The sequence below is a fragment of the Ochotona curzoniae genome, unplaced genomic scaffold (assembly GCF_017591425.1).
Source record: "Ochotona curzoniae isolate NIBS_2020 unplaced genomic scaffold, NIBS_Ocur_1.0 scaffold_461, whole genome shotgun sequence".
Classification (NCBI taxonomy): domain Eukaryota; kingdom Metazoa; phylum Chordata; class Mammalia; order Lagomorpha; family Ochotonidae; genus Ochotona; species Ochotona curzoniae.
The window spans coordinates 7,493,989-7,520,783 of record NW_024467120.1 but is presented as its reverse complement, the minus strand read 5'-3'; the positions used below and the strand labels follow the sequence as shown (position 1 = coordinate 7,520,783).

The window sequence follows — 26,795 nt, the reverse complement described above, 5'->3', positions numbered from 1 at the left end:
TTTCCGAATGACATTGATGTTTTCCAGTCAGGTTAGAAAATGCTGAGTCAGCTCTGAGGCATCTGTTACATCCTTTACAGTCAGTCAAGCTCTAGTTAAACAAACACATGACCCAGTCTCACATGCTTACCCTTATCCCTTCCACCTTCCACTGCCAACCTTCATCTCTCAGTGGCCACTGTCACATGTTCTCCTCACCTGTCGGCAAACACTCCACAAGCTTTTCAAATTTGTTATTCCAAGTGCAAAAGCACAGGCATAATTTTTAAGTCCCTTAAAACTTTAAATCCAGTTTGGCTGTCCGTCTGCACTTTCAAACTTCCCAACTATACGCTTCCAAAATCCAACCTGTTTTCCAACTGGCAAAAACACACATTCCACTAATCTCTAAAGCTGATTTGGAGACACTCTCACCTGGACTGCACCCTCTCTGCTGAGCAGCCAAATGGAAAGAGATCCCCAACACCCAAAATCACTCCTCAACAACAAGAAACACTTAGGAACCTTTACAAGGTGATTACTGCTGCCCAGGCATCATTCAACTCTTTGAAATGCACTAAAAAATTTGTTAGTTTTTACAACAAACTGAAGTTGACAGGTATTATAACCTATTAAGAAGCAGAGAAGGGGTAAGCAACTTGCTAGTCAAAAATGGACAGTCTTCTCTGTAGAGCACTTCTGGAGTAAAAGAAATGAAGGCGTGATCATTCTGTATCATTCTGCCTGTGGTCTCTCTGATGTCCGATACAAATGCAAGAGCGGCAGGTGCCAGGGTGTCATGCTCCCTTCATGCAGACACCAGAACAATCACTCTGCTGCCCAGGCACAACACAGGCCTGGGATTGGATTGGAATGAGCCAAAGGTCCATGACTGTTACTACATAAGCAGCACAAGGAAAAAGCAGCTGAGAAAGATGGGGCTTCTAGAAGCCTCAGTAAAAGGCAAGCTGTGTCTATCAATGTATTCAGATACAGCAACTTTGTTGAGCAAATAGGGTACGAGGAGGATGCCTCAAGAAGACTATGGAAAGATGGAATTAGGTTATATTTTAGCATGATAAACATTAAAATCCATGCATAGGTTTTTTTTTAATGAACTTTTTAAAGATCTGTTGTTTGTATGGATTTCAGAGGTTTCTGCACTAAGATTAGCTTACCGTTTTATTCCAATTTTCCATTAATGCTTTGAAATATCTTCATGTTAATGAATATGCCAGGCAGAAGCCAAATGGTCCTCATCAAACAAAGACAAAGTCGCAGATAATGGCAAGAACACAGGGTTAGTTGATTGCCTATCTGGGAAGTTTAGGGACTTGAAGGCATGTTCTGAGTAATGCTCAAAAGTTAGGCAAACAATGCTCTGAGAATAGAATTGGTAAGGAGAGAAAAGGAAAGAAGATAGGGGTGGCTGACTCCTAAAGCATGGGCAGACTTACAAGAGGAGTTAGATTGTGAAAATAATCAAGCCGATTGCACTACCACTCCCAGTGCTAATTTGTACCCCAAGGCACTGTTTCCAACCCCATACAGGAGTTAAGACAGTCCTTATAACCCAGTATAAAATATGAAAGAGAACTGTAGGAAGAATTCTCCTTCTAGTCATCTAGATTCAAACTTAAACACATTTTCCTCATTATTTCTTCATGTTGTTATTGTTCTTTGCATTTTAGTTGAAAGGCAGAGACAGAGAAGTTTACCACTGGTTCACTCACTGAAAGGCTGCAAAAGCCAGGTTTGGGATAGACTAAAGCCAAGAGCCAGAAATTCCATCCAAGTCTCCAGTGTGGATGGCAAGGACTCAAGTAACCGAGCCATAATATGCTGCCTTCCCAGGGAATGCATTAGCCAGAAGATAGACTGGCAGCAGTGTTAGGACTCAAGTCATCACTATGACATGGGATGTGGGCATCTTTCAGTGTATCCTTAACTGGATAAGTGATAAGGGTCCTTCTAGGGTATTTTTTCTGTTTTAGTTTTTTTTTTTTAATTTTTACATATTATTTGGGATACAGAGAGATAAAGTGAGTGAAAATGATTCTCTCTCTCTCTCTCCACACACAGAGACACACAGACACACAGACACACACACACACACACACACAGAAATCTCAAGATATTTATGTATATCACAGGAACTCAGCTACTTGGGCCATCAGCCCAATACTCTGAACCTACAGTAGCAGACAGCTGGAACCAAAAGCCACAACTGGGTATCTAATGCAGATACTTCAATAAGGGAAAGGCAAATGGCCCACCCTTGAAAGGAAGAATCTTTTTTTTCCCCTGGCAGGAATTTAAACGGTGTTCCAGGTTTTGTAAACATCTTTTTAAAAATGTTATAAAATCAAATTTCAAATACTTCACAGATTAGGAGCCTCATGATACTCCCCACCCTAGCCTCCCTGTCTCTATGCCTCACCCACCTTTCTCCTTGACAAGAAGAATTCTAAGATTGTTCCTAATACCTTCTATCTCTGTCCTGTAGGTGCTTATCCCAGTTAGTCCATCAAACACTTATCTGTGTTGTTGCTTTTAAAGAATACTGCACATGGAATTCAAGTCCTAAATCAGTGGACCTCAAGAACATCCTGATGGATCTGATCTAATCAGAGAAAGAGTTCAAATAAAGCAAAAATGCCTTTCTAAAAGTTTATCTGAACATCAGAGTTGGCGAGAGAGATCAAAATCCTCTACCCACTGTTTTCTCTCCCCAAATGGTAGCAACAGCCAAGGATTAAAACCATGAACTTCATCTGAGTCTCCTACATAGATGCAAAAGTGCACAAGGACTTGGGTCATCTCTTGGTGCTTTCCCAGGCATATTAGCAGGGAGCTGGATTGTAAATGCAGTAGCAGGGACTCTAAAAGGCATCCATTTGAGATGTTAGGGACACTGGCAGCAGCTTAACCCAGTATGCCACAACACTGGCCCCATTTTCCCCTCATTGTTGCCAGGAGGGGAAGTCAGAGAGACGGTCTGAATGTTTTATTAAAAATAATCAGACATCCATGTTCTCAATTACCAGTGGGTGCCATGTGGCAAAGGGCCACAGGCATTCCACAGGAGCTGAGCTGAGAATGCTGCCGGCTAACAGCAGCTAGCAAGAATTCAAGCACTTCAGTCATAAAGCTAGAAGAAAGCGCACACTATCAACAACCAGGGAGCTTTCCAGAGGACCCTGTGTCCTAGATACATGGTCCAAGAAACACGTTAGTTCCAGTCTGATGATATCCTGAGGAGAGAAACCAGCTACGCTGTGCCAGATGTCTGACTACAGAAACTTGTTTCACAATAGTTTGTGTTCTTTTAGGCAACTGGGTTGATGGTCATGTGTCACACAGCAACAGAAAAACTCACAGAATGCAAAATGAGGCAAAGTCTGAACCTCTGCTGGCACCCCATCTTTACATAAAAGAGAATGAACAGACAATGAGTGAGTGAATGAATGAATGAATGAGTGAACTCTTCCTTCTTCAGTTCCCCTAGACAGCAGTTACAGCGAAAGATACACAGGCAGGCACTTCAAAGAGCTCCTGGAGAGGCGGACATTTGTCACAATGGTTCAAATGGGAAATCTGCATCCCATTTTGGAGTGACTGAGATGGAGGCCCAACTTTGCCGCTTCACCCCAGTTTATTGTGACTGAGCTCCGTGATGCTGATGGTGGGAAGAACAAGGAAGGGAGCACTTAGTCCCACGTGTGTGACTCAAGAACTTGGCCACCCACATAGGAATATGGACTAAGATCCTAGCTCCAGAAGATGCAACCTTCATCAGCTCTTTCACACTCACTAGTACCAGGGCCTCCCTGCTTCTGCCATACTTTCTAGCGCCCCCGCCCCCCCCCCCCAATGCTGGTATATCATTGTTTCTAACTCAGGTGTGGCCCAGTTCCAGCTGTGGAAGACACTGAGGGGGAAACCAGTGGATGGAAATACCTTTGCTCCTTCTAACTCCTGTCACCCTGCCTTGCAAATAATCTTTTCTTAACACCTAGTAGGCAATTATTAAAAAGATTCAAAGTCACATAACTACTTAAGTCTTTATCTTTTTGAAGATTTTATTTATCTTTATTGGAAAGGGAGATCAGACAGATGCAGGTGTCTATTTTTTAGTCCATAAATGGAGGGTAATAACTGTTACAGGCTGTACTCTATCTCCCCCAAACACCTGTATGATGCAACTCTATCTCCAGTGTATGCTGCAGACACATCCCTCAGATACGGAAGGCTCAATGAGATCATAAGCATGGTGTAATGATCTGAAAGGGTCAGGCTCTGGGTGAGAAAGAGGCCCAAGGGAGCTCTCTTTGCCCACCCACTCATGGAGGAAAAGTTACATAGGGAAGAGAAGTGAATATCTCTAGGCCAGGAAAAGAGCTCTCACCAGAGACCAAGTCTGCCAGCACCTTCGCATTGAATTTCCAGCCTCTGGAACCCTGAGGAAACCAATTTCTATTGTTTAAGCCCCTTGGCGTGTAGCATTTTTTTTCCAGCAGCTTGAGCAGACTAATACACTTGCTGGGTACAGTAAAGATCAAACATCTATACAGTCCTAAGATACTGCCTGATACACAGCAATTCATTAGGTATCATTACCACAGGAATGTAACAGCTGGATCAGAGCCAGAAAAACTTTGAACCATCCAGAGACAATATTTTACTGACAGGCCCTCTGGATCTCCAGTCATCATAGCGTCACCATTCGGCCCAGAGATTCCTGTCATTTGGTCTTGTCCCATGTGAGCCTGGATGGAGAGCCTGATTCTCTTGCTGTTTATATAAAGATACAGTTCCACTGAATTAGGCTTGCATCCTTACCCTTGGGTATCATACACGTCATTACACATACACATATAATCCCCACAAAACGCTACCTCAGCAGTCCTTCAGATGCACTAGTGCCAGGGCCTGCCTGCTTCAGTCACAGATTCCCTGCCTTCTCCCAACACTCAGTCTACTTTATTTTTCCTCTAGTTAACACCCTGGGTCTCTGAGGTTTACCTGGGATTCATGGGCCAAAGCCTTCAGCTGACTTCACGTGGTAGGCCTCCAACTAACTCCATCTTCCAGAACATGGCTATTGAGTAACGTCACCTCTCTCACTCCTGCCCGCTATGATCCATTTCAGTCTACAGAAGAGGCAAAGCGGTAACTTCTCAGACAAGAGGATGGAGAATCCAACTAGTATGGAGCTGTGTTTTGAGGAAGATAAGGAGAGGGAGAGTGTGTCCACTGTTGAGTAGAGGCTTGAATAAAGCTGGCGCAGAGGACAAAGATTGGACACGGCTAACACCAACATGGAAGAAGAGATTGAGGCACTCAAACAGGAATGAATGTTAATAAAATAATACAACTCCCACAGCAAAGTTTAAAACAGGCCCTGGCCAGCCCATGTAGCAATATGGAAGAAAGGGGTTAAGTGGAGGGATAAAGGCCAGGGATGAGTGATACACAGGTTAAGGAATACCAAAACCAATACCAAAGATATTACTGAAACAGAGAATCCATGGGGACGGGCCAGGTAGACGGTGGAAGACTGAAGAATTCAGAGAGGTAGGAAGCCTGGAGATCAGGATTAGGATGAAGAATATGAATGGAAAACAAGAGCAGGGAGTCTGAATCTCACTGGGACATTTCTGATCACCCACCCGCAGTCATTTCTAGTGACAAATAAACATGAGCAAACAACCTCAAGTGCCTGGAACAAAAAGATTTTCTGAGATAACATCTCAGTTAAGACTGCAAATGTGTCTGGTTTTGAACACAGGCAGTCTGTACTTTTCCTTACAGAGAATTCCTAGAAGACGCATCATAAAATTCTGCCTTTTCTCCTAGGAATAGTAAAAACACTGACTGTTGCTCTCCTGATGGTGACTCTGCACAAAGTCAATTACAGATAAGTCCAAGAACATATCATAAAAGCAAAGCTGCAAGAATAAACCGATGCAATCACTTTAAAACAGTGAAACTATAATCCACGTTATTCAAACGATGGAATGTTAGAGCAACGGAGGACCTCAGCATCTGTTTAACTTAATCCTCTTGCTGAAAACTCGAGACTCAAAGTGAAGCCAGCAAGATTAAGTCAGTTTTTTTCCCCCAACTCATCAACCAGCACAACAAACTTGTTTCATCATTCTCAAATGCCTTCATGGCTCATTTCAAACGAGTCCCACAAAATAAGCAAAACACACAGTGCATTCTGGAAATGGGAAGATAATCAGGGTATTTTCATAAACAAAAGTACTTCAAAACTTCATGTAAAATTTATTTGTCTGTTTATTTATTAGGACTTCTGTATTTGAAAAGGAGAGTGATCGAGAGGGAGAGAGAAACAGAAAGAGATCTTCCTCCCACTGGTTCATTCCCAAATGACTGCAACAGCTGGAGCTGGTGCAAGGAGAAAGCTAGGAGCTTGAACATCGATCAAGTGTCCCACATGAGTGGTAGGGGCCCATGTACTAGGGCTACTTCCTGCTGCTTTCCCAGGCACATCAGCTGGAAGTTGAATCGGAAGCAGAACAGCTAAGACATGAGCTGGCAATCTGAGTTTCAAGCATTGCAGGTCATGTGTATCACTGAGCCAAATACCAACTCAGTTGTTTTAGAGATGAGCATTGGTGCAGGAGTTGAGCTGCTAAATGGGGCACCTGCTGGTTGTATCACAGTGCCAGGGTTTGAGTCCTGCATTACTTTCTGATTCCAGCCTCCTTTTACTGTACTCTGGGAGGCAGCGAGTTATGATTTAAATACCTGGGTACTTGCCACCTACATGGAAGGCCTAGATTGAGTTCTGAGTGCCAGGATTCAGTCTGGCTCAAGTTTGGCTGTTCTAAGCATTTGGGAAGTAACCCATCAGATAAACTGATCTTATTCCTTCCTCATATAAAATGAAAAGTGAACTTTTATAAATGAATGAATAAAAAGCCAATTTTGGTGGGAAAAGAAAAAAACAACCTTGAGTTCACGCACACAAGAAGTCTTCAAGGACTTCACAGAGGGACCAGTGCTGTGGCAATAATGGGTACAGTGCGGCTTCTAATGCTGGCGTCTCATATGGACACAGGCTCATCTCCCAGCTGCTCCACTTCCAATCTAGCTTCCCATTAATGGCCTGGGAAAAGCACCAGAACATGGAACAGGTGTTTAGCCCCTACCACTCTTGAGGGAGACCCAGATAAACCTCCTAGCTTCAGATAGATCCAACCACTGCTGTGGTGGCCATTAGGGAGTGAATAATCGGATGGAGGATCTCCCTCTCTCCTCTCTCAAACTCTTTCAGAATAAATAAATTGGTCCTAAAATATTAACAGTAAATGCATGTTATGAAAGGATGATGCAACTTCAAATTTTTTGCCTCTATGTAAACTTATCTTTAAATTCCATTTTCAATGAACTTTTTGAAGTATTTTCATATATGTACATAGATACAGTGAGCCTACAGAAGTGAAAAATGCAAATGTACTTTGTCGTTGTTTCATATTCCCTAACACTGCAGTAATATTATATGTATACATATTTGCATGTATTTTCATGTATTTGCATGTATGTAACTCTTGCCTCTGTGGTATCCACCTTGAAAAAAGAAAAAACAATACACTGAGTTGTGAATTCAGAGAACAAGATAGTTGAAACCTAGTATCACTATATATTGTTTTCCTATAAGGTTATATCATGTCTACTGTATAAGCCAATATAAAGTAAACAGATAGATAAGCTGTCAGGGAAATTTGGAATAAAGTTTTCCTTGCAGCTAGAAATAGGAACAGAGGGCTTCATAACACATTCTACTGTTTATTTCAAAGAAAATGTAAATACTCAAAGAATGAGCTAAAAGTTATTTTCCATGATCTAGAGAAAATACTAGTTTGAATTGTCTTTCTGTTCACCTTTATTTCCTTGTTCATGACCTTCCTATGCCTATACTAACATGTCTCTATGTGTTTCCAAAGAGAAAGCTGAGATGTCTGAAAGTTCTAGAAGGAAAAAAGTATTATATATTTTAGATAATATATAAAATATATAGATATATTTTAGAGAGAAGTCCACTTCCACACTTGAAAGCCTGCTTAAATACATACTATACAAGGAAGGCAAACCAACCAAACCAAAAATACTATAGCAGTCACATAAACCTTTGTGAAAAACGGAACCAAATACACAGATAAGCAAATAGATAAGAATATTGAACGAAAAAATAAAAACCTAGTATGTTTCACTATCAACTACACTGATAAAAACATACAGTCATAGCTCATATTTATAGTCCAAAATACAAAGAGAATTCTGGGGAGGGAAAAGGTTGAGGACAAGGTGACTGATTGTCAAAGCCACAATTTACCAGAACCAGTGTTCAAATTATTTATTTCCCATCAATTGTCTAAAAGTGGATTACAGTTACATTAGACAAACAGATTTTTTTTAAAGCCTGAGGATCTTTCCTTGATTGGCAATAACACACAACTCCATCACAGATACTGTTTGAACAGTATCAACTTTACTGCCACTCGATACACACACTAGTTCCCAGAAAGAGACCAGTGGCCAAAGAACACGGGACCCATCAGCCCCTCTAGACGGTCTAAATTACAATAATTAAACCATGCTGCATGAAGGCTTTGCATTGGCTTCCTCTGGACTCTGATTTGGCACTCTGCTGCCTGAGAAAGAAAGGAAAACGGCTCCCCTGTGGCTGGGAATGAGGCACTGTGTTACAGCAAGTCTCACAGGTCAACTTTTTGCTCCCTCTCACTGATAAAAATCGTGTTTGTGAACTCTGGATCTTTAAGCTTTTTTAAGATTTATTTTACTGGAAATAAAACAGGGGAGGAGAGTCAAAAAGGAAGATCTTCCATCTGATGGTTCACTCCCCAACCGGTTGCAATGGCTGGAACTGAGCCAATCTGAAGCCAGGAGCCAGGAGTTTCTTCTGGGTCTCCCAAACAGATGCAGGGTCCCAAGGCTTTGGGCCATTTTCAACTGCTTTCCCAGGCCACAAGCAGGGAGCTGGATGGGAAGTGGGGCCATCAGGATTAGAACCAGTGCCCATATGGGATCCTGACACATTCAAGGCAAGGAAGGACTTTAACTGTGATGCTATCGCACTGGGCCCCCAGAATCTGTAAAATTTTTTTTTAAGATTTATTTATTTTTATTGCAAAGTCAGATATACAGAGAGGAGGAGATACAGAGAGAAAGCTCCTCCATCTGATGATTCACTCCCCAAGCAGCCACAACGGCCGGAGCTGTGCTAACCTGAAGCCAGGAGCCAGAAGCTTCTTCCAGGTCTCCCACACAGGTTGGGTTGTCCTCAACTGCTTTTCCCAGGCCATGAGCACAGAGTTGGATGGGAAGTGGGGCCGTTGGGATTAGAACCTGTACCCATATGGGATTCCAGCACGTTCAAGGCTAGGACTTTAGCCACTAGACACGGCGCTGGGCCCAGAATCGTTAATCTTACAGCCTACCATCTTATACAGGACAATGTTTCTCTCCTTGTACCATCTCATACAAAGTTCAAGGTCAAAGATGCAGGCCTTGCCTAATAAAGACTATGAGACTAGAAGACAGTTTTCTGGTAGTAACCTTAAAAAAACTATTAGTATTAAAACTGCATTGGCCCAGGTCACCTATCAATCTCTTCCACGTTTTGTCCCAGGAAAGAACACTGCTTCTAATGTTTACATTTCTTATGACTCACTTATAAAGTTAAACCTTATGAGAGGAAAGTATAACCTAGCAGGTATAAACTTAATAAGATATGTATTATTGTTTCCTAAAAGCTGACGTGTAATGGCCAAATTATTTGTAATTTGACTAGTATATGTATATATTTATAAATCATTCAAAAAAGAAATGAAGTTCATTAGAATTCACAGAACTTTCTATAGTGGAGGATAATTTTCCCTTATTTGATGATCTTATGTAAACCAAAGAACAAGCACTGAGTGACTAAGGGACCCACTAAAATGAATGACAAGAGGAAATGATGAAAAGAGTCATGAAAGATTTGTTCCCATTTTGCCACGGAAAAGCTAAATGGATGTGACCCTAGTGACTCTATGTTAAATAGGAACATATGTGTCATTCTGTTTATTTTTCTGTTCTCAGTGAAAATTTGCACACTGTTCCAAAAATAAATGGAAACAAAACTGGAAAATAAAACAAAAGCCAGGAAAAGTTGTAGAACATATTTTCTCAAAGCTTTTCCATTAGAACACAGAAGCATCCACAAAGGAGAAGCAAATCATTTAAATGATTTAGAGACTCTCAAAATCGTACAGGGAAGGAGATAAGGGTTATCCAGTTCGATAGGAATATGGCGAAAGAATCACTTGACCTATGTACTAAAAGGCCTTGGGTTTTCCAAACCAAAATCTAATTTACAGAAAGAACACAAAGGCAATTCATATCAAAACACTGCCCTCAAGGTTTCCTGAGACTCCCAGCCAGGTCCTAACAGGAAAGTGTAAGGTTACAGTCACCTTGCGTCACCTGCTGGGGCTCAGCTCTTTATGGAGCTTCATCCTCCAGTTAGGTATTCTTTCATCCAATCCAGAGAAACACACATCTCTAGAGAAGGGCTTAAATCACGGCAGAGTAAATAGATTAAAGCTAGTATCCAGGAGGTATCAAGCTTCCATTTATGTGTCTACATTTAAAAATAATAAATCATGACTACTGAAGTTCAAAGAAATAAAGTTCTTTGCTAATGGCAGAGAAGAAAATTAAACTGAAAACCACTCATTTTCAAACTTACACACACAAAAAAACAGAACTGACATTAAACTGTTAATGTTTATTTCATAGATTTATCTTCATGCTTTCAACCTTAGATCACTCCTAAAACCCACATCTAACCTGAATGATCTAATCAAAGGTAATACAGATGATTCATGCTGATGCAACATTAATTCCTGCTCTGCTCTAGCCTAAAATGTACAAGAGACAGGAGTTCTTCCTGAAAATCCATGGAGTGCTACGTGGCACACAGATACAAATTCTGATACTGTGAACAGCAATACATTCACTATTAAACATCACCAGCAAAAGCTAGATGTAGCAGAAAAAGCTGGATGGAGCAGAAAGCACACTCTTACTGTGGCAGCTCCACCTGGCATGTGAGTGGCTACATGGCCAGGGATGCACATGATGATGGCAAGAAGAAGTTTCTGAAGCCCGGACACCTAAGAAGTCACCAAGGACCACACACTCAGGCTGGGTGGAGCTTGCAGCAGGCACGAGGCAGGAGAATGTGACCAGAGAGCAGCTGCCGTTTACCGGGAAAGGTTTACAGTTACACCAGCCGACCCAAACCAGAGTCAGGCCTAAATATGAGTCAAGCTCTCTTGACAACTTAAATCAACAGTCCGGGTGTTTGTAAGCCAACCCGCCACTAAGCTGAGTTCCCGCCACAATGCATTGTTTGGAGTTAACTAAACTGATTGCATCTCATAGGACTCTGGGCAGCGGCCAAGCCAGGAGAGTCACGAAGATTATCTATCCATGCAAATAACACTCCAAGTTAACTCTGTAGCTGGGCAAGAACCTGCAAGGTAACTTGGGACAGGCATTCTTACTTTATTTATTTTTAAACCAACGGTAGAATGAGATAATGTTTGACATTGTGGGAGGTGCAGCAAATGAATAACGATTTGAACTATAACTGCACTGCCACCCTGGGGGAGCTGGCAGAGAAGCGGAAAGGGAATGGTCACGCGCATAATGGCAAGACAGTAAGATTCATGGGCCAGACTCGCTTTCCACCCAACCCGCTCTCATAGACACTAGCCGGATCCTGCAAGAACCACATCAGTCTCTTCCTCTAAGCCTCCCCCATCTAACACACACACACACACACACACACACACACACACTTAGAGATCGCACCACCTCAACATTTCCACTCAAACCATATGTGAACTGAAGCACTCACGCCGTGTCCCTTCAGTAGGCCTAAGCTAGCTTCTGCACTTACATTAAGATGTGAAGATTCGGTAAGTCTGCAGGTGATCAGCAGTGACAGGGACACACGGTGTCCCGGGAAAGCAAATATTTCTGAGGAAAGATTGAAATGTATGGACAGCTGGAAATACGAGGCACAGAAGAGGAGTATGTCAGCTGTGGCAGCTACTTTCGGTGATGGAATAAAGCAAGAAATGTTTACTTGCGGTGAAAACCCTGGTCCTGAAAAAGAAAAAATCTAATTTCAACCCTGAAACTCCATGTCATTACATCATTCTTAGAGGCATTGGTGGACTGCAATAAACATATAACTGGGATATACTCACCCAGCACTCTCAATGCTCGAGAGTTCTGCCTAGGGCACATTTTACAAAATCCAGCAGAATTACAACAAAAGTATGTTCGCAGTCTCTGTCTTGTCTCAAAACTGATCCATGTGCATTTTAGAATAACGGAACCATGAGTGTGGGCTTCCAGCTATCATTATGTGCTCATCTTTTAGGTTGCATTTGCTGGCTGTATCTTCAATGGTGCCACTTGCTCATTATGGTTTTATTAGAAGAAAAGCCAGGACAGATCATTCAATTAATGTTTCCCAGGACTCACTGAATTCTCACCAAAAATTTTAAAGAACAGGTATGAGAATGGGTGTGACTCTCCTCATTTTACAGACAAGACCACCAAGTCAATACTACAGAGAGACAAGTTTCACACCTGGTTTACCTGACATCATGGCTGTGCTTGGTGACTAGGCCACAACGCATTGTTGATCAAGAGTTCTTCAGTTTTAATGACTCTCATAGAGAAGCTGCTGTTTAGAATGAAGTACTGGCAGCACCTGGCTTCACACCCCCTGCCTGAGTGGTGGGATTCCCAAGTCACCTGGCTTCACCTTCTTTGTCTCTGGATTTCCATTCACGTAAGTGTACCCGTGACTCAGTGCCTTTCTATCAAGAGCAGCAGGAAGTAGTTGAAGATCTGCTGCTAGCTCAAGGAAATCCCCTTGATATTCCTGCCTGGAATTTTGAGCAAAGAAGCCTTTTCAGGCAGCTGAGGTACACCAAGGTTGACCAGAGATGAACTTGGCCATTACATATGAGAGAGAGAGAGAGAGAGAGAGAGAGAGAAATGACTAATTTCTTTAGGCCTTGGTTAAAAACAAACTATGGCTTTTAAGGTACTTTCTAATTCCACATGTTCATAACCAAATTCACTAACCTGGCAGACCCACGTACCTGATACCTTTTAGGAGGTCTGTTTTGAAAGGGAAAGAGAGAAAAGGTTTCTAATAGGGTTAATACAATAGTTCTTAAGACTTCTAAACAGCGTCATTTGGAATACTGGTATTAAAAGAATTTTTCTTTTGAAGATAAAATTTTTATTGAGCAATAGAGGAAAAAAAAAAGCGAAAGAGGAACACTGGCCATTGTATAACAATTTGAAAAAAACAAGAGGGAAAAATTAAGCTGGAAGCAACTTTGAAGATCCTTTCCTCAGCGCCAGTTGAAACAGGTCAATGCAGTAGCCATCTTGCTGCTGAGCATCTCCTAGTGGCCTGCTGGTACATGAAGCATCCTGATGGCTAACACAGAAAAAGTTGATTTGTTCCACTGCTATATGGGTCTCAGTTCTTATATTTAGTCAATGAAATTAAGACACAATTAAAATACCCACATAGTATACTTTGAACAAGACCATATTTCAGCACTCATACCAGCTAGCCACAGGCTGCTGTGACAATTCCTACAGCTTATGGCAAAGGCATTTTTAAAATCTCACATACCTAAACTACTTATACTTATGCTGTACTACATCAAGTCTGTTTTTAAAATGCAAAAAAAAAAATATATATATGCTCTGGGAACTACAATTCTATACACAGAACCTGACCAGTAGTAGGAAGAATACCACAAGGATACTAATCAGAAAAAAATATATATATATATTGTAGCAAATGGGCATCTGTAGAAATAATTTCCTTTAAAAATCAGAGAAAAAGAAAAAAAAGGGAATAATCAGTGACTTCAGGGAGGAGAAAAGAACAATTAGTTCTTAAAGATACCACAATAAATAAAGAGTATGGCAGATGACAGAAGCAGAGTTTGTGAAGCAGGTGGCTGGGCCTCCCTTTTGCCCAGAAAAACAATCTACTCTGTATGAGGATTTGACATTATTTAAATAATCATGTTGGGAAATAATAGAAGAGTGAGTCAGCCAGAAAATCTCTGCCATCATAAATAACCAAAACTAATGACTAGAAACAAAACAGCGCTGTACAAATCTGTGCTATTACATTTTAGGTTAATGAAGGCTTCTTGTGTTCCAGAAGATTTCATTTGACCAGAAGCACGATGTATACAGCACTGGCAAGAGATTAGGTAGTTCATTCTATGTCTAAGTACAACCTCTATGACTCAGGCAGAAGCTTATCTAAACACTCAGTAATGCAGGAGAATTTCATTTTTGTAAGAATACATTCCATTAAGGTGACATGATATAAAAAGACATCATAACGAAGTGCCACATCTACAAATTTGCGCTTTCAAAAATCAACTTCAGTATTAACACTTTGTTTTAGGAGAATTAGAACCCAATTAGTTAAGCTGGAATCAATATTTTTCTCAGCAGCTTTGGAAAGCCAAAATCCAGCAGCAGGGCCTGTTTACAGCCACAGCCAGTCTGCACATTCCTGACTTGGTCGTTAGCTTTATTTCCCTTGGTATGACATTATTTCTAAAAACCTAATGTTGGCCCTGCGTTTGGCTATCTAACTTGGAAGTGCTACTTTTAACCCACACCTCTTTCAGGAGGCGACTATTCCAGCGATTTGTTTTGAGGAAGGGGTAAATTCATACCGCACTTTCTGTTGGTACAGCAAACACAGCAGCAGCTTCGGCACTGACGGCTGCAGGGAGGGAACAGCCTGCTCTCTGACTCCGGCTAGCAATCAGTTTGTGGCCTCCAGCACAGCGCTTCGTAGCCCTTGCAATTCTAGTTTAGCTTTTCGAACACTTGGTATTATTCATAGAAATGTCAAATTCTTATTGCTAATATGACCTAACAGTGTTGGTGACCTCAGCTTACACTCTCTAAAACATCTCAGAAACTGAGGAATTATATTAAATTTTATGTATTTGAAGTTAAGCTCCCAAGAAAGGGCAAGAACAGAGTTTGCTGCTGAACATGGAACACCAATGCTGTGTAAAAGCCAACCATTGAAGCAATACAAACAGGCTTCACAAAACCAAACCATCTTACAACAACAACAATGAAAATCGTTCTCTTTGAGCAAAGAATTGGGCAAAACATTTAAGAATACAATTGATTTTCTATGGCTTTTTTTCTATTAGAACAATTATTTTGCGTTAAAGTATGGGACATCTGGGTGTGAGGCTGCCAGCAGCCTATATGTACTGAACAAAACCCTGCAGACATTTGCCCAACCTGCAAATCTTACACACCTGCATCATGATGCTGTCCTCAAATAAATTAGAATTATATTCCCAATTCTTAAAAGCATAATTCCAAAGGGAAGAAAGAGCCAAATCCAATTAGTGAATCTATTGTGAAGACTTAGAACAAACTGAACAATGAGACATTTTTGAAGGAAAAGTCCCCAAAAGAATTACGTAAGTATATTCTACCAGTGATGCAACTGAAAGTCTGAATCACAACCAATTAGAAAAAAGTACATGGCAAAGAGTCACTACTGGACAGTGGGACCTAAGAAGGGAAGGGGAAGCTAATGTTGAGCTTTGCTTACATAGCTTAACAAATACAATTTGTTCTAAATAACCATTAAGGGAAAAGATACCTGTTAACGTACTTAAAGAATATCAACAAGAGTATGATCAATGTAATTGATCAAAATCAAACTGAAGATTTATCAGGAGAAAATTCCATTAATACATAAAAATGTTGTGTCCGGTGCAGTGGCCTGGCAGCTGAGGTTCTCGCCTTGAATGCAAGGGGATCCTGGTAGTCCTGCTTCACATCAAGCTCCCTGCTTGTGGCCTGGGAAGGCAGTTGGGGATGGCCCAAGGCCTTGGGACCCTGCACCCGTGTGGAAGATCCGGAGGAACTCCTGGTTCCTGGCTTCGAATCAGCATAGCACCGGCTGTTGAGGTCACTTGGGGAGCGAAACATTGGACAGAGGAACTTTCTCGTTGTCTCTCCTCTCTGTATATCCGCCTTTCCAATTAAATAAGTAAAACTTTCTAAAATATACAGAAATGTTAAAAAAATAAAAGGCATAACAGAGCACACAAACAACCCTCACATGACAAAGCAGAGTGAGCTGGAAAGTAGCTTGCACACACAATCAGATTCTCCCCATCTCTCTGTTTTACCAGTGTACCATGTAGTAATCCTGGGAGCACGCTAACTCCAAGGTACTGAGCATCTGGAACTGGAGATAGAGTGTAAGAAGAAAGCCCTGAAGACTGTTATCTCAGTTTCCGTTAGCGGGACAGACAGTCCGTGGAAAGACATGTTCCAGATGGCAGAGAACATAATGTGGTGTTATGCTTCAGATTAGATCAACAGTTAAGACATGACCGGGGACACATGACTGTAGGCAAATGACCTAAAACCTCCGGGCACTGAGCATTTCATTGGCCAACATGGTCAACAGTTGGCACAGAAGTGGGTGTGGGCTGTAACATAATATAATAATATAATTTCAATAAAAATATTTAGGTATTTTATTGCTTTTCTAACATTTCTATACACAACATAAAACCTGGAAAAGAGTATGAGTCACTTCAGGTACACGTGTTAATGGAGGTGGGAAGGGCCCTAGCAGAACATGAGGATCTGGTATCACCAAGGGTCTGTTCCTTACGAGTTTCCATCAAGTCTTTTTAACCATTCTGAACCCTGACATTTGCTTTGTAAAAGGTTGGTGAAAATGCTATTATCCCTCCATCAGGTTAAACTTCCGTTAAGACACCAAAAAATGGTAACACAAGCTCAGGGAATATAAAAAGCATCCGCAATGAAAGGAAAGATGCCTACTCTTAGTATACTACTTCCTAGACACGTGATTTGTTTAATGGCACAACACTGACTCAGGAAAAAAAAAATTATGTGGAAGATAAAGGGAAGTTAACTTTTTGTTTTCTGAAAAGAATTATACCATTGTATTATCCAGTCAAAAGATAAAGAGGAAAGAGGTTAGAAAGATAAATCAATCAAAAAACATGATTTGGAGTGGTTCCCCCAATTACATGGTACTTGGTACATGTCGTCAAACTATTTAGCATACAATTTTCCAAGTGCAAATTTAGTAGTACATCAAAAAAATATACTTTTCTTCCGATAACTGTTCCAATGATATTTATTTACTGACTCAAACAAGCAATGGAAGAAAGGGAAAAGAAGCTGACTATCTCAGAAAGAAATCTGACAAAAGATAAAACTGCAGGGCCAGCATGGTGGCACAGCCCGCTAATCCTCAGCCTGTGGCACCAGTATCCCATCTGGGCACTGGTTTGAGGTCCAGCTGCTCCATTCCTGATCCAGCTACCTGCTCATGGCCTGGGAAAGTAGCAGATGATGACCCAAGAGCTTGGGCCCCAGCACCCATGTAAGAAACTAAGAAGCTCTTGGTTTTGACTTCGAATCAGCCCTGCTCTGACAACAACAGCAATTTGCACAGCAAGTCAGTGGATGGAGAGAGATCTCCCTCTGTAACTGATCTTCAAGTAAAAAAAAAATAAATCTTATAAAAGACAAAACTGCAAATGGGTGGGACCCTTAAAGACGTTCAAAGTAACAACGTAGTCTAAGACAGTCAAAATGAAGAGGGGAAGCCAGGAAGCATTTTTCAGGGACTTATTCTGCCTAACTTGTCTTGGAGGTGGTTATTCACTGCCTAGAAACACATCTGGAAATGAACTAAAAGGAAACCCAATTGCCTAATCCTTGAGATTTTCAATTGTTCTTATTTTTTTGTAGTTCCTTTTCTTCTAATCAGACAAGCAGTGCTACTTATGTGTCAAACCATTAGAAAGAAAACTAAATGGACAAGGAAAACTACAATACAATGTAACTTAACACCTTTCAGCAGATGTGTTTCAGTAACATCATGTGGATGATGAGGATGAACAATAGGAGAAAAGACACACAAAACCCTCAACACATTACTGAATTAGCATGAAGCTGTGCATACTGACTACACCTAAGCCCTAAGAAGGCTTCACAACTTGAGCTGTGACGCACAGAAATCATCGCAGCAGAGTGACACTGCTTTGTGGTGACAGTCAAGGGTGAAACCCTTTCCAGAAGACTGTGACCTCCCCTTGCTTTGCTGCCTCAGGCCCAGTTACTCCTTAGTTACTTTCTCTGGGATTGCTCCCTGGGCAGGCTCTGGGTAAACTCAAAAGTGTGGATTTCAGAGTGAGTGCTGAAAGTTCACTATTTTATAAACAAGGAAATCTAACCCAGAACTAAAATATACTGTGAAATGGTAACAGCAAATTCTGTGAGGGCTAATGTCATGAGGTTAAAAATCACTGCAAAGAAGCTCCAGTAAGACTCAACTTGCTGGTAAAGATAGAACTTCATTATTTCATTCAAATATAAGTGCCACCTTACATTTGACAGGAGATCTCTGTCACTCAGCCTTGCAAATAAATTATTACATTCATAAATAAATTTTGTCTAAACAGGCATTTTAAAGAATAAATGTTCATTTCTTAAAATAGGTGTATTGATGGGGCATTCTCGCATATTTCTTTCACACTTTAACGTGTGACTTTAACAGCCCCAACTCTTTTCTTTAGCATCATATGCATGTTTGCCACAATGATGACTCATGTTGCAATGTTTGGAATATATGCTAATACATGGTTTGTGTGGGACAGTGTGTACATTTAGTGTTTTTCAAATATGGGGGGGGGGGGTCCTATCCAAGTTCATGTCCAAGGTCCCTAGACCCTGGGGACACAAATCACATAATCCCAGCATCTCAAAGTAAAAAAAAAAAAAGTTCTTGAACTGAAAATTCTCTCAAAATTACGTGATAAAAGAATTTTAATCACACCATTCTAAAACTTTTTAAACCCAGTGATGAGAGGAACCAGATAAGAAACAACAAAAACAAAATTCATGAAATATTTTTTAACATGATTCTTTCTTCATCTAGAAATGTACCTTTGTTCTATACAGTTTCTTTACACATCTCTAAAAATCTCATTATATATTTCAAGGCATACTAGCCCTTTAAATAGAAACATCAAACTGGACTAATAAAGCAGAATAGGATAATTTCAGATGAGAGTGTCTGTTTAGGGCCGGCTGTTGTGAATTAGTGCACTGAATGATTTAGGCACTCTTTTCTGCAAAGGTTGCACCATTTGATAAATTCCCGGACGCCTCCACACGTGCCCACACTGCTAGCTCATCTTCAGTCGAGCTGCTGTTAGCCATCAGGACTACCGACTTTCAAACAGCTGGAAGGAAGGATGAATTCGCTGCAAGTTGGCTCAAATGTAAACTTGTATTGCTCAGAGCTAAAACACGGGCCACTTGCAATTGTAAAGAATTTTTTAAAAATGTAAGATTTCCTCCCCACCATGAAAAACACGCTCCACAAAATGCCACTGGACTAGTGGTTTCAAAGCATACGGCTTCAGGTAAGCTCCCTTGGCTTGACTTCTCAGTCTCCGATGCTGCAGGTCTCAGGGATTGGCCTGGTTTGAGGAAGCAGATCAAGAAATGCCTCCTTTGCGATTTCTAACATGGATATTTGACAAGTCTCAGAAAATTAGACTTTCATTTGTTAACAGTTCAATACACACACACACAAAAAAAGTTTTCAAAAACTTCAAGAGAAACAGGAGATACAAAAGCCAAGAGCCACTAGTTTAACAGGGTTCTAAAACGCAATTAAAGAGGAATGTACCAATGAGTCATTTCAAGTGAGGGTCATTTTAAGAATGACTTTTACGCACAAATCAAGGCCAGGTAACAGTATTAGGTGTTCTAAAAGTGAATTTAACATACTGATTGAATAACACATTTTTTGGCTGGGTCAGTTATTTAGTGATTCTACAGAAATCCCTGAAACTTTGGTGTTTCCAAAATAAGCACTGATCTATTTGTGCAGAAAATAAGCAAGATATATGGCAGAAGTTGGCTTAGAATATTTCACTTATTTCTAAATTCCCATAAGAGCTGGGAAGTTCTCCTTCAATGGTCAGACTCTCCCAAAGAAAACACAAATTCTTTTTTCCAAAGTTGGATTATACTGTTATTTCACATCAGCAATAGACTGGACTGGAGAAACACAGACTTGCATGGATTTAGCGAGCTTGTATGGTATAAGATGTTTACTTAATTCATAGCTATAATCTAATTCCTTAAAAAATATAGAATCCCTGAAATTTACTCCGCTCTCTGCTATGCATAGGAAGTAGATCCCATGGTCTCCTTGCCACAGTTTTCCAAAATGCCTTGGCTATCCTCTAAATGTAAAACTGTTCACCAGGTGGCTTCTGTCTTGGCTTCATATATGCAGCACAGAGTTGATTTAAAAATCTCCTAGGGATGCTAAATGCCTAGATTTATACTCTACAGAACCAGTAACTTACAGCATTTGAAATGAAACCCCGCACAGGTACAAGGTGGGGTGTTTTCCACAGCACCCCACCATCCTCTTCCAGGGATCTGTGATGTTTCCAGTACTGAAGCTATGAGAGATCTTTGGGATCCTGCAACTAATGTTAAATCTACATGCATGCCTAAAGGCAACTCAGAATCTAAAGAAAAGAACCTGGGTTTGGTCCATGAACAAATAGACAGGTCACTATTTCCTAACACCTGGATGTGATCATCTTCTGACCTTTATGTAGCTCCCAGAGGATGTTGAAACTGTTCAAGATGCAACGGACTTGACAAGTCCATCTTTAGAGCAACATAAAAGGTTGGAACTTATTGCGAAACTGTTGGCCAGTTAAGTAGCCACAGTAACAAACAACTGAGTCAGCAGTCACCCAAACGCAGTAAAGGAGAGGTGTTGATTCTCATTAAAGCTCATTTGATCCTATCAATGCAACAAACTATTTGGAAAGTGTTCTGACCTCTTCTGCACAACAGCATGCATTTTCCAAGTGTGCATGTCCACACTTGGAAAATGTTGTGCAACACGTAGGAGGGCTGCACATTATTTGCTGCTGCTTCCACAAGCAGGAGGCAAGAAATTTCGTGGGTACCACAGTTTCCTTGCAACTTTACAAACAATATATTCACCAGTGCCAGTATGCCCAAAGGAGTCTCTTACATGAAACTACTTCGGCTAGCATAAACTAGAATGCCTGCAAGGCAGTGAAGTAGGCCAAGACACTGAACAGGAAAACGTTTATTCTTTAGCCATGATGGATACTCAAGACCCAATGACTTGAGATGGTCATTGTGATGGGCTAGTGATGCGCTCAACTCTTTGTCACTGTGAAGGCTGTATATACTTAATGATTACAATTATGAAATCTTGGGATAAATACACTTTCTACTTAGTGATTTCAATATTCAAACAATTAGCTGTATTTATCTCAACGCATAGTGACTTTATTTCCAGTGGTTAGAATAATCAAATGCCTAGAGGTGAAAAAAAAATTAGACATGAAGTATGGGAAAGAAAAGAAAAATAAATAGATGAAGAAAAAGACTTTAAAACAAATATACACAGTCAGGAAGGATGACTAATTAAAGGTAGAAAGATTGCTCCCAATTTATATAAAGTAATCATACCTGCATAAAACTTCAAAATGGCACGAAGGTGCAATATTATCAACAAGAAAATGGAAACAATAAAGATGTCTCTTAATGAAGAGAAATAAGAGAAGGAGAAATTACGGAAAGTAGGAAGACCCATTCCATAATTATGCAAAGATGAATGGCACACCACTTCCCCCTTCGGGAGAGTTCTGTGTGACCTTGGCTGCCACTGCTACTTCCTGCCTTGTGTAATGTGTGCTGAGGAGGAGGAGGATTTTGAAGAATATAATTAAGGACTGCAAGTGTTTTCTGTGGAAACAAAATTATCATTCATGTTTGAGATTGTGTAAATATGTTTTAATTTTGGTCAGCAGCGATTTGAACTTTTAAAAACTAGAACCCTCAAACCTCCTTATAAGTCATAGTTCTTCAAGTTAACTACAGGGGTTTGTGTATAAAGGTAAAGAAATTCCAGATACTCTGGTCAAAAAGATTATTTTGCAGATTACGATCTAGCTTTTGGTGACACAAGATTTGGCCTATGTTCATGTCAAAACCAGCTTACCCCTTCAAAAAGCCACATTAAAGGTGTGTGTGTGGGGGGGGGAGGGGCGGGGTGGTTAGCAGAGCAAAGCTCCAACAGTTTTCATCTACCAGGCCAGGTATAAAAATAATCACAATTCATGCTACCTTAGGAAGACGGGCAATCTTCCACAAATTAATGGTGTGTCATGCACAGATGTGAGGTGGAGAGAAGCTAGCGAGAAAGGAGAAACCACATCAAGGGCGCCTAAGGAAACCAAAGGCTTTTCAAAGCATCCAAGGTCTCGCCTTCTGCCCTGTACCTTTAATTGTGAGGCTCAAGTAGGTGCATTTTTGCCACATGCTTTTGACGGAAGAAAGATACGGTGATTTTCTTAAGTACTAACAGACTTACTTCTCCTTCAGGAAATCCACCACGCTTTTGAAGTCGGCAACGCAGTACTCTCTCTTCATCGCCATGAGCACGCTGTCGGAGGCCGACTGGACTGGGATGTGCAGGAAAGCGTAGACTCTGGGGTGATTGAGGATTTTCGCCATCTCCTTCAAGAGCGGAAAGAAGAAAAATATTCATCACTTGCACAGATCTGGGAATGATCTTCAGATCCAGGCTCACAGATGCAAGCCGACAGACACAGTGGAGAGGAAAGCCATCATCAAGACTCTGCAAGCGAGCAGCCACACAGATGCTCTGTGCTAACCCTGGGTTGTGACAGGTGACTTTCGGAGGATCCCACACAAGAATTATTTCCTTGCACTCTGTCTCTCCCAGGTGACCAGAGAGTCACAGAGTCACACGATGGCAGCCAAACAACTAAGAGGCTCTTAAGGACTTGAAAACAAACGCCACTGCTTCTTCACCTCAGCTTTGCTATTCTGCTTTGTGAGGCAGCGAGGAGGCGACAGTATTTCAGCACTGACACCCACTTCCCTGGACACCTGAAACAGACAAGGTCTCCAGACTTCCGGGAGTGGCCACACTGAGAAAAAGGGACCTGCAGCGCATCTGCTTCTTCTTTCAAGTTGCACTTAGTTCAAGAACTCATGCCATTTTCAGTATCAACTATGCACAAAGCACCTGGCCAGAGAGTCTGGCTAGTGGGCTCCAAAGCTCAGGACACAGACTTCAAAAGATGACAAAGAGGGAAGAGAGGAAATACCACAAAAAGTGACAAAGAGTAAAGCTGAGGGAAATAAATGAGGACATTGAGAGCATCTTATAATTCTTCTCAAGATACAAGGTATTTATCAAAATCGAAAATTAATAGAAACAAAGTTGTGCTCTGAGCCAGCAGTGTAAGCAGAAAGACAATGACTGACTTGAGCGCCCCACTCTCCCGCCGCGAGCCATCAAAACATCAAACTGAGGTGAACCGAGGGTGCCAGGCAGAGGCCAGCAGTATCAAAAGTGGCAAAAAAAAAAAAAAGCTGTTTTTAAAAAATGTCCATGTGTCCTGTGATTTTTCCGCTTTCAAACTATCAACATTTTCATATCTGTTAACGATACTTCACCCTTAAAACAGTATTTGGAAGGCTCTTGTGGAGTTAAAAAACCAGCTAGATCCACAGGCCTGCTTCATGGCAACTGAAGAGCCAATCCTTAGTAACTGCACTCTTTGCTTCATTTCTTTCTAGTGTGTGTCCTGGGATGTTCACCCAAGTGGAACAGAGAAGTCCACATCACTGAATTCTTAAAAACAACAACAACAACAAACCAAGTATATTGAAAGAGACAGGTGGAGAGACAGAAAGAGATCATCCACTGACAGCTTCACTCATCAGATGGCTGCAGTGGCTGGGACGAGCCCATCCACACGTGGACGGCAAAGGCCCAGGTACTCGGGCCAAGTCCCACTGCCTTCCCAGGTGCATTAGCACGGAACTGGATCAGAAGTGGAGCATCCAGAAATCCAATCACTGCTCAAATGGGATGCTAGCACTGTAGGCAGCAGCTTTACCCACCACACCACACAATATCCCCCAAATATCTTGACAAACAGGACATTACACGAAAAGATTCTTCACTCAGTCTCTGTGGCCTTAATTTTCTCATCTGCAAAACACAGCCAGTGATAATTTCTACCTCTTACTACAAAAATAGAGAAAACCAGTGTGTGCTTGTATAGCAAGCCCTCAATAGAGAAATGATCTAACATTCTCTCTCCTTGGAAAATAGCTAAGGCTCCTTATAAACAATTAATACACTTTCATGGAATTAAAATGGTAAAATAATAAGCCAGCTCTGTAGCTAGCAAGTAAAGGACAGCTAACTTCTGTTGACTGGTGTTACCGAATACGCTAGGCGTTCACCAACAAATGTGACCCGGGTCAGGAAAGGCAGCACAGTTTTTCTTGGAAACACTCAAGGTGGTCTTCTGTAACCAGCTTTCCACCTTAAGTCAAACACTGTCCTGTTACAGGGTGCCAATTATACACATGAAAATGTTAACGATAAATAATTAGGATGAATGTGGTGGCTTTTTTTCCCTTTTAGTTCTCAAAATAAGGCTTTTGCATTGGCAATGACCTCCAGCAGCATAATATGGAATCAGCAACTTAAAACATGTGAAGTGCTGGAATATGACATAAAACGTGCCTCTCCCAGGCTGCCACCAAGGACACCCCCAGGACTTAGAATGCTGCAAGCCAAGGACACAGGTTGTGTGATTTTCTTCTTCTGTTAGTTTCTCTGATGGTCTTCTCATTCACTATTCCTGGTTAACAGAAACTCTGCTCTCTTCTGTTATTTTTCGCAAACCTCACCCTGGTGTTAGCAAAGGGTTTATGCAGTTCTACCTGACAACATGACAATGGATTTCAAGACTGAACGCCCTACAAAAGCAGTGTAGGCCACGTTTTTGCTTGTGTGAAAGAATGCCTTAATAATTATTTTGGCTTATGGGTCTAGAGCGGCAAAGCTCATACAACACTGAGCAGACTTTGCCCCGGGCAGCCCCTGGGCAGCCTCAGCTGCTACTGAGGGTAGGTGTTTGTCTTTCTGTATGATCTCCCCTTGGCGGGTTCCAATTTAACAACAATCTAATCCAATCATTCCCAGGGTCTGCCCTCTAAATAACAGCGCCAGGTTAAGCTATCTCTTACTAGCATTAATATAAGGAATTTGGGAATTAAAACTCCTGCATTAATTCCAGTGGATAGATCATATTCAACCACAGCAGGGGGAAGTGCATCTTACCTCTTTTTATGGTCTTTTTCTTTTTTCAACATTTTAAAATTTATTCAAAAGACAGCATTACGCATGCATACACACACACACACACACACACACACACACACACACACACACACACACACACACACACACACTATACCCACAAGTCCATGCCTCCCCATAATAGCTGGGGCTAGCTCAGATGGACACCAGGACATGGGTTGGCCATGGCAGTGGCAGGCTGAGCAGGGTACACATTAATAGGAGGAGGAATTTGGAAGCAGAGCCAAGGAACTCAGGTATGGAATGTGTATTTCCCAAGAATGACCCAACTACTGCCATGAAAAGCCCACCCTTAACATTTTGTTATCAAGTGATAAGTATCTATACATAGTTATGAAGTACAATTTCTGATCTATATTACATACATTACATCATATATAACATATTACATATAAATAGAGTATATCAATCAAATCAAGGTCAAATCTATTTACTTTTTTATAGAAAATGTCAAATGAGGAATAGTTCAGTTTGGTTAAAGCAAGCAAACAAACATCTACTTAGATGGCTAATCGACCTGCCTTAAATTTTGGAATAAGTGAAAAGTTACATGGGACTGTCAGTAAACCTTCATATAGGTTCAAACAATCCAGAGACTTTAGAGTGAATCCCATCGACCTGTATTTTTAAAGTGTCTGCTCAAGCTCTAGATTGGAACCATACACTCTTCCACTTTCTAAAGGATATAATTTATAAATGATGTGTAAGAATGAAGTTCCCTGGAGGCAAAGGGAGCACTTGGTTCAAAATTAGGCTGACGAAGACTGGCAGCCATGAGTATCCAGTGCTCTGAGCTGGACCAGAGCCAGAGCACAAGGAGAGGGAGTGGGAGTGAGTGGCTGTGACTGGGCTCTCAGGACTTCCAAAGGCACTTTGTGTGCACACTGTATCTGCTTTAACATTTTGCATGCACACTGTGTCTGCTTTAACATAAGGCCATTTGTAACCAAAGGACTGATGTGACAAGGCAACTGTTTCATGGGCAGGGACTGAAGAAGAGCTAAGCAGATTAACAAGACAGTTTTTCTCTCCACCACTGATTTACAAGGGGAATCCTACTCACCAACTGATAATTACATCAATGTTTAGAACTTCTAATCCTGAAACTAAAATGTAAGGATAAACCCAGAATAAACTGAATGAAAACAGACTTGATTTGTAAAAATACGATGCTCTGTATGGCTATGGTTTGGAAGGAACTAAGCTTCATTTTTACGTGCCCTCAGGTATCCAGCTAATCATCCTCCTCCACCTGGTTTGGAAATATAATATCCTACAAGCTTAACGAAACTACTGTGGGTGAGGGTGTGCCATATGCTCATACGTGCCTTTGGAC

General features: G+C 41.1%; 1 protein-coding gene across 1 annotated transcript in view; it reads right to left on the bottom strand.

Annotated features, from left to right (window-relative positions):
• Positions 1-26,795, bottom strand: part of CDKAL1 (CDK5 regulatory subunit associated protein 1 like 1) — a 640,980-nt gene that overhangs the window by 196,245 nt on the left and 417,940 nt on the right. The window contains exon 10 of the mRNA XM_040967680.1: positions 22,622-22,767. Coding sequence (XP_040823614.1) covers positions 22,622-22,767 — 146 coding nt within the window. The remainder of the gene's footprint in view (positions 1-22,621; positions 22,768-26,795) is intronic.